Source organism: Conger conger, chromosome 1, assembly GCF_963514075.1.
Source record: "Conger conger chromosome 1, fConCon1.1, whole genome shotgun sequence".
Taxonomy (NCBI): Eukaryota; Metazoa; Chordata; class Actinopteri; order Anguilliformes; family Congridae; genus Conger; species Conger conger.
The window spans coordinates 20,893,399-20,902,528 of record NC_083760.1 but is presented as its reverse complement, the minus strand read 5'-3'; the positions used below and the strand labels follow the sequence as shown (position 1 = coordinate 20,902,528).

Sequence of the window (9,130 nt, the reverse complement as noted above, 5' to 3'; positions counted from 1 at the left end):
TTAGCCACAGATGTCTTCCTGTGTTATGTAGCGGAGAAACTATTAAAGTGTTTGACTTACACCCTCTACTGGATATATAAGGTACTGCATGTGACCTTATCTGGACCTTAGCAATTCATAATCATTGCCAAAATACAGGAGGAAATCCTTAACCACTCCCATTTTGGCTTTATAGATTCATAAAGAGGAAGTATGATACTTGTCATACTAATTGTGAACATTATGATACAAGATTCAATTTTGTTGTTTTCCTCCTCTTAGAGACAGACATGATTATATTTAAATATAAATCTGATATATTATCTCTAATATTGAAACTGCTTGTATGCATTTGTAAAGGATGGTTCTATGGTGGTTTTATTTTTTATTATTGGTTTATTTATTTTTCGTCATAAGGGCCATTTGAAATAATTCATTAGAGCCAAGGGTATCCTTGTTTTTCTTTGAGGACTGTAATTGACAAATGACAATTTAAAGTCTCACATGACATTTTCCTGAGGTTCATTAATTATGTGTCTTTGAAACACTGGGAAGCATTGCTTTCACCTAGAGACAAGAATAAAAAAGGAAGTCGGACATCTCGGTAATATAGCTCCGAGATCTTTAGCAACGGAGATCTTCTTGAAGCAATCAAAATAGCATAACACACAATAATGTATACCAATAGTCAAAGAATTTCAAATGAGCACGGCTGTGTAATTATTACTGGTTGATGTCCTTTTAATCATACAGCAGACCAGTCTATGGTTCATTTCACACTGCACACTACAGCTAAGCTCATGTAGAGTGGAGTCAGAGTAAGTTCTATGGGCACTCTGATTGACCAGTGGGGGTAACAGGAGAGCGATTAAACATGATACCTGATTCAACTGAACCCTGCTATACCCAGGAGAAAGCAATAGGCAACGGCATATCGCCCCATGGGCCTGTCGGCCACAGACAGCAATGTCTGGATTCAATTTGAGGTATGCTCATTTATACTCTATAGTGTAGTGCCTTAACTGAATGAGCCGGCTAATGTATTTTTGAAAATGCACAAATAATTAATTATTTGAAAATGCTACTGTAATATTTCACCCAACTCTCGTCAGAGGTACTTCAGGACCTGGTCTGCCATGAAATGTTTGACACTTTATTACAATCCAGATTGTACTTTTTTCCATTCCAAATTTTGTAATGAGATTATTTGAAAAAGATACAGTAATGTTTCACTCAAATCGGGTCAGTGGTACTTCAGGACTCAGTTTGTCATAGTGTCAAATGTTGAGATTTTAATTTGAAGAAAAGCAGCAGTCCAAAATGTCCTTTTTTTGAAGAAGAATGTATTGGTTAAGCATGTATAATTTTGTTAATCACGAGTAGCCCCTGATCTGGAATACCACTAAAACATTTAAGTGGCTTTCATGAACTTGGTTTAAATTGGATTTAGTTACTTCTGGACAAGTGCTCTGTCCTGTTTCACTGGAACTGGGATGAGATATAAAAACCAAGCAATCACAGAGAATATTAGATAACATATAAAATATTAAAATGAAAGTCATAAATATTATGAAATTGAAGCAAAGATTGATTAAACTTGGGAAAGGGTGTATTTTGTAAAAAAAAAAATCTGCTTGGCTCAGATTTCAAATCCTGGACAAATCGTTTACACTCTTTCGCTTGTGATGGTGCTAAGTGCGTATCACTGTCATGTCTCCGACATTGCCTTCTACCAAATATTAATCATTGGAGGCTCTCACGGAGTCATGATACTTAATTTGATACTTCAAATTATTCTATAACAAAGCAAATTAGTTAAATCAAGGCTAGACTAAATCTACTGTCATTGCATTTAAAGCCATGTCTGCTCCTATAGAAGCCTTCCATACCTATGGAGTGATTTAGGGTGTAGTTATTTCTGTTTTTCACCTGATCACTTCACGTGTTAGTTACTTTTAGTGCTGGCCATATTTCAGAGGTCAGTTTGACTGGCATTTATTGTCCATAAATATGTAAATGGGTGACATGGCTCAGGCTGTAAGAGCAGTTGTCTAGCAGTCGGAGGGTTGCTGGTTTGATCCCCCGCCCGGGCTGTGTCAAAGTGTCCCTGAGCAAGACACCTAACCCCCAAATGCTCCTGACGAGCTGGTCAGCGCCTTGCATGGCAGCCAATCGCCGTTGGTGTGTGAGTGTGTGTATGAATAGGTGAATGAAAAGCATCAATTGTACAGTACTTTGGATAAAGGCGCTATATAAATTCCAACCATTTAAATATTTTTTAACATGTTGCTGTCTATTGAAGCAATTATAGTACACAGTGCCCTAAGATTTATTGTGGACAGCATGCTTTTTTCTTTTTGTTGAGGCCATTATATTTATCAAAATAAAATTAGGAGTATGAAAGACAAAATATTAATATATTTGTCTTAGCCTGGATTAAATGACACTTTTTTTTAAAAAACATTCATACACACACACACTCACACCGATGGCAATTCATTCATCCATTCATACACACACACCGACACACTGACGGCGACTGGCCACCACTCAAGGCGCCACTCAAGGCGCTGACCAGCTCATCAGGAGCATTTTGGGGTTGGGTATCTTGCTCAGCTTCGACACAGCCCGGGCGGGGGATCGAACCGGCAACCCTCCGACTGCCAGACGACCTTACTGCCTGAGCCATGTCACCCCCCTGATTAGATTACACTTTACTACACTATAAAACACCGATACCATCACTTCCTGTTTCAGTCACTCATTGTGGTGATGTCAATTACGCTTTCAAAGAGAATTTAAGGGAAAAGGTAAGTATTAAAAAGAACAGCCATGTTTATCTGAGTTCCGGATTTGTTTCACCACGAGACGGTGCTATTAGTAAAAGTTATGTTTGATAGGATGTACAAGTATTTACTCAGGGTTTGGTTTGAGGATTGTATAGTTAATATAATGACATGTTTATATCATTATGTTAAATAGGTTTGTGTTGTGATGATTAACACCAGGTCACACCAGCACAGCTCTTGCAGCCATTTTCATGACAAGTATTAAATTGCTCTGGATCACAGTTTGGATCCAGTGTGACCTAGATGACACAGCAGCTTGGATTACATTTATATTTTAGTCATGAAACAGTGTCCTGTATCCAACTTCCTGTATCCAACTGAAAAAACTGCAATCCAATATTTGGCATGACCTGAAAGTGCCAGTAGACAAGGTTCAACATGACATGGAAGAAAACTCCATCCAGGCCCAAAGGGATCTTCAGGACATGGTTGCTCAGTGGTAGCTTGGCCTGGAAGAAAAGACTGAACAGATCCACATTTTTTGCATTGAACCAATGCTGAAATACCTAAATACCCTTTTCTGGATTAGGGGAGAGTGGGTTAAGTTGTCACAATGTTAATTCCTCCAACATTAGAGTCACTACACTACATTACCTAGCCTGGCTCGTTGTTAAGAGGACATCCGTCTGACTGAATCTTTCAGGTATCTCTGATCAAATGCCACAGACAAATGTTAAAAAATGCTCTTGACTTTATTTTCTTTGGCTAACTGTTCTTTTCTCCTTTCTTTCTCTGACTTAGATTTTATGCTGGTGAGATGACATGTGGGCTTCAGTTCCTCCACAGAAATGGAATCATATGGTGTACCGGTAAAACACTTTTGTTCTATCTGCAAGAAGTTTTACTAGTTTACTCAAATGCACCTGCATGTGTGTATTTATTTTCATTTCTGTGTCACATCTGTGAAAATTAAAATTTTACTTCCAGGTTATAAATGAGCATTTGTATCTATTATCTATGAGTACCAGGAAAATACAGAGCATTCAAAAATTCTATCTTTAGCAAATTGTCAACTGTTGCTTTGTATATGTGTCAGCTTAATAATAAATTACATAATTATATAAAACAAATATATATAAAATAAATATATTGTGTAGTTGAACAACTGTATTAATAACTTGATTCTTCTAAAAAAGAAAAGAAAAAATGGTTTCTGTAGTAAATCAACACAGCCTTTTGATTATTGATTTACCTGTACGTTTTCAATATATATTCAAAGCTGGAAGCACTTTCGTATTGAACAATTACTCTTGCATTGTCAGATATTACCATTTTGTTCCTAGGTCAAGCTCTTGTCCAGAATGAATACCAGCCAGTTATCCCTTCAGGAATTGCACAAGCCCTTTGTGAATATGGTCATTCCTGCTATTAATGATATATTGTTGTGGAGAATGAGGTTTGGTTGAAATGTTCCAAAGTCATCGTCACATGACATTTACCTAGTGCATGGACAATCTTCATGGGAATTCGGTTGAGAAATTCTGCCACTGGGTGCAGAGGCCAGGTGGCCTTTCATTGTGGGAATACAAAAATGGACCATTCATGCAGAACGCAGCTTCTAGTTACAGAATACGCTTCAGAATTTCTTACCAAGTTTAAATTTCTTATTGACTATTCCATTGGACTTGTAAAACATCAGTCCTGCCACTATTGTCAAGACAACTTCCAATTTATTTCACAAACAACATGCATTCGTTTTGCTCCCAGCATAACTGTTTTGTTATGCTCCTGACTTTCCATATCCTTGTTTATGATAGCTGTGGTTTTTGCATGGCATTCATTCTGTAGTCTCAAAGCAAAAATGATTTAATGGGGAATATGTGGATTAGTGCAAAAGAATATTTATATTTTTATCTATTCTTTTTTAAGGTAGAAATATCCAATATCCTATATGAAGGAGAAATAAAGACATACTGGCTAAACCTGAGGTAGGATGACAGTTACATGACAGCAGTGGGGTGGGTGCGGAAAGCAATTATATGGAGCAGAACATTATTTTTAGCTGGTTGGAAGACAAGAAAAGTGAAAATGTGACCGATCATGTATATACTGTAAAAAGCAACAGTGTCAGAAAGTGAAATGTGATCATGATATTCCCATTATGCAGCAATTTTCTTTCTGTCAGCTGTTCTTGTACAAATAAATTGAATCCCAGTTAAACCGCAAACCCTTATATTCCAAATGCTCCATGTTCACCTGCTGAATGAAGAAGCGACACTCACAAAACTGTGACAGTATTGTGAAGAGAATGACACATCAATTGGGGTGACATCATTTTTGTCAGTATAGAAGCCCTAGTCCACATATATATTCCTATCACAGCAAAGCAACTTATTTGGTCTCTCATGAAATCAACTGTATATTCTGTTGCATTTTCATCGTCAAAGGAATATTCTAGAATTTGACTAATGTGTGAAATAGATCATACAAATGACTGTATTCTTTTAAGTACCAGCTACCCACAGCTGCCCCAATTCCAAAATTGTCATTGTACAGAATCCAGCTTCCAGGATGCTATGATAGCAATGGTGACAAAATCATTCTGATTAATTTGTAACTTTCTCAGACGTTTTATTTAATTTATTCTTTTATGTGATTGAAGAGTCAAATAAAAGCAGAATTGGTGACAATCTCCATTTTGTCTATCATTCTGGATTCAAAACCTTTTTTTTTCATTTATCTTCTGATTATCAAGGTTTTTCTTGATACTTCAGATGGAAAGAATTGCTTTCTACATCACCACTTTGGATGGTGCCCTATTGTGCTAATCACCTGGACTGATGGAAAGCAATTGCTATCTACAGTATTGTCTCTCACTTCCAGTTTAGTATCAGAGAGTATCAGAGACTGCTGGGAACAGAATGTTTTACCGAGCGGAGGAAAATCTCTTCTCTGCCAGGCAGGCAGAAAGTATTATGCACATATCTCAGTCAGACAGCAGGCTCAACAGCAAGAATCCAACAAAATATCTCCCTCTATCTCCTGATATTTACACTGACTGTTTAATCCCCCGCTGAGGCTGCTGTCAGCAAGCAAAATATAACAAAGAATACTGGGTAAAATATCTTAACAGTGACGATGTCGCTTGAACATTGGCTATGATGCCTAACACCTAAGCTTGTTGATACTGCTCCTCTGTGACTCACAGTCTGCTGCATGACTTCAGTGAAAATGCATTTCTTATAGAACAACTGTTTGGCACCCAAATAAGCAGTTCTCTTTTGTTATTTTCGCTACAACCATTTCAGCTGTGGCAAAATACACAGCAAATGGGGAATAATGAAGAATATGAAAAGATGCCCAAAGTCATCTGAGTTTGTAAAACTCTGGCTAAACTCTTACCATATAAGGTGAGCACTGTTGCACACAGTAATACTGAATGTACCAGCAGAATGTAAGCAGCAGAGGCCTTTGGTACCAAGATGTGTACTCAAAATAGCAAATCTGATTTACCAAGCTGGCAACCTAAAATCCACTTTATAATGCTCAACTCAACGTAGCAGTATAATGTCTCTGGGTTATTTGTAGAAGTGCTGGTTCATTATACTGCTAGGTATGCCACCACAAGAAATCAGCAGACAGCTGACATCATAATAAACAGTTTGTCTAGGGATCTGATGGGGATTGTGAGCTTGAAATAGGAGCATTAGAAACATTTAAAAACTATTAATTGACCTGAGAAAGAATCACCCATCAGTAGTTGAGTACTTTTCACTTTACTATTGCTAATATGGTGAACCGACTTGAGCAAACATAGTAGTCTGCCTTTTTCGTATTGTGTTGTATAGTGCGTTAGTAGAGGAAGGAGCCATTTTAATTAATAGATTCTGCACGTGTCTCCACCTGCTGGACACATACGGGACCCCGAAGGGGAAAATGTGCAGAGGTGCAGTCAGTTTCACAAGAAAAATAAGACTCTTGGCTCTACACAAAGTGTATGATCACAACACAGAACCGCTACTACAACAGATACCACAGAAAAACTTGCCTTTGTGTGCTGACCATGTGTTTGAAATCAATTTTTAATTTATAATAGTGATGAATGGCAGGAAAGGATAACTGTGGTACAATGGCTTTTATCACGTCTGCATCATTAAGCAAGTGTAATTATGCAGAATGAGAGAAAAACAGGCCAGAACTAATATTTGCGCAAAGGCTTGCCCGTCCAACATCAAAAACCAATATTTGTGTTATACATTTTTAATTAAAGGGGTAATACAGAAATAGCACAACCCATACCTTTTGAATATTTACAAGACCTCCGGTATTATTCCACTTACTGTTTTAGAATATTACCTTCATTTAGTAAAACTCAAATGTATGGAAAATGCCACAATTTAACACCAGAACCTTAAATCGTCTTCTGTGTGACATATCTATTTCTTCTCTCTAGGTTTTGGTTAGCTTCAGCAGACGTTGTATATCGGGCTCAATGTCAATAGTTTGATATATTTTGCTGTACCGTTTAAAAGGTTCACCCTCTGGCGCAATGAGGAACTTCTCAAAATTCCAAGAGACGTCGTTCCGGTTGATGGGGCTCCAGACGAGGAATTTAGGATCTTGGACGAGAGTGGTCGGATCGTCGGCGGGATACGGCAGTTTATCTTTCAAGTAGGCGAAAACGGGATGTGTGTTCTCTCCGTTCACATCGCATTTCTCAAACATGGTGAAGATAGGCTGGAACCCTTCTCCGGGGCGCACGTATTTCAACGAATGCAGAATTTCTCCATTGGAACAGTTTTCCTGTTAAAAAGGTTTCAATATTAAGCAATAGCCTAGCCTACATATGTATAGTACGTAATACAAAATGGCTAGCTTGCCAGGCTGGTTGAAACAAAGTTGTCCAATTTACAATTTAGGAATTTTGTAAGATATCAGTGTAGGCTTATTTCACTTGTGACCAGACGTCTCAATTTCGCAGGTGACTTTCTCTAATGGGCTACTACATAAATAAATAATACATATAAATAATCTATATGTAGGCCGACCAAACCAGTAGATCCGGAGAAATGTAAACTATTTCTGTCCTTTTGGCTCAGTACTCCATCACACTGGATTGGAAATCAAACAATAAATATGAGGTGCAGACACTCACCTTTAATTTGAGGATATGTACATCCATATCAAGTGATCCGTGTCGGAATTACATCCGCCCCCCAAAGTTCAGACAAGCTACCAGCACTAGCTGGTTGACCAGATCGTACCCAGCTACACCAGCTTTATGAACACCTTGACCAACTTAATTTTCAAGCTGGACAGGCTTACTGAAACTAAATGTTTGGAGCATCATTAAGAAGAAAGAGCACTGGCAAGCTGAGTAATGACAAAGGGGCTGGTAGGCCAAGGAAGACCTCTACAGTTGATAACCTAATAATTCTCGCCATAATGAAGAAACCCCCCCAAACACCTGTTCAATAGATCAGAAAACACTCTTCAGGAGGCAGGGGTGGGTGAGTCAGTGACAACACTCTGCATTAGACCTCACAAACAGTTCAAGAGAGGCTACACTGAAAGGTGCACACAACTAGTTTGCTGTAAAGACAGGATGGCCAGGTTATAGTTTGCTAGGCAGTACGTAAGAGCCTGCAGAGTTCTGGAAAAAGGTCTTATAGACAGATGAGACCAAGATTGACTTGTATCAGAGTGATGATAAAATCTAAATGTATAGGCTAAAAGGAACTGCCCAACTGCCACATACTGACCTGGTAGCCAAATTGATTGCAGGGGAAACCAAGGACAACCAATCGATGGGGATATTTCCCTTGTAGCTGGTTGAGCTGACTGTAGTCCCTCGTGGTTGTACCTCAAAGCGAGGCCACATTCTCTATCAATACCACCCGTCCCCTGTATATATTAAAATCCACCGACTCTCCCTCCAGCGTTGTCGCACGCAGATCGTAGAAGGTCTTTGCTATGAAGGCCATACTGTGCAGGTGTCCTGACCTTCGAAGAGTGGATGTATCGGTGGATGTATCTGTTCTTAACTGCAGAGGTACTGCTAACACTCACATGACTTAGGCTATAAAGCAGCCTTGTTGGGTGTCAAATGACCTAGCAGAAAACCGATACACACCAGTTACTGATACTTTGATGATGGCAATAAAGCCTACTCAGACCTACTTCAATTTCAGTTTGTTGCAAGTTTTTGTTTGTTTGAACTCATTGAACAACAGGCAGCAATTCCAGGGTCCAAGAAGCCAGTGCAACATTCCATTGCCATTCAATAATTTCCACAGTCAGACATTGAGCAATGCCTTTAAAATCTCATCTTATAGAGTTATGGCAGAAAATAATAGCTTGAA

At 38.5% G+C, this 9,130-nt stretch overlaps 1 protein-coding gene across 1 annotated transcript; it reads right to left on the bottom strand.

Annotated features, from left to right (window-relative positions):
• Positions 1-7,217: 7,217 nt before the first annotated feature.
• Positions 7,218-8,755, bottom strand: gpx2 (glutathione peroxidase 2). Its single transcript, XM_061230895.1, has 2 exons — positions 8,531-8,755; positions 7,218-7,571 (listed from the first exon to the last, which is right to left on the bottom strand). Exons 1-2 carry the CDS (start codon positions 8,750-8,752, stop codon positions 7,218-7,220), a joined length of 576 nt encoding a protein of 191 aa, XP_061086879.1. The 5' UTR covers positions 8,753-8,755.
• Between the last annotated feature and the right edge of the window lie 375 nt (positions 8,756-9,130).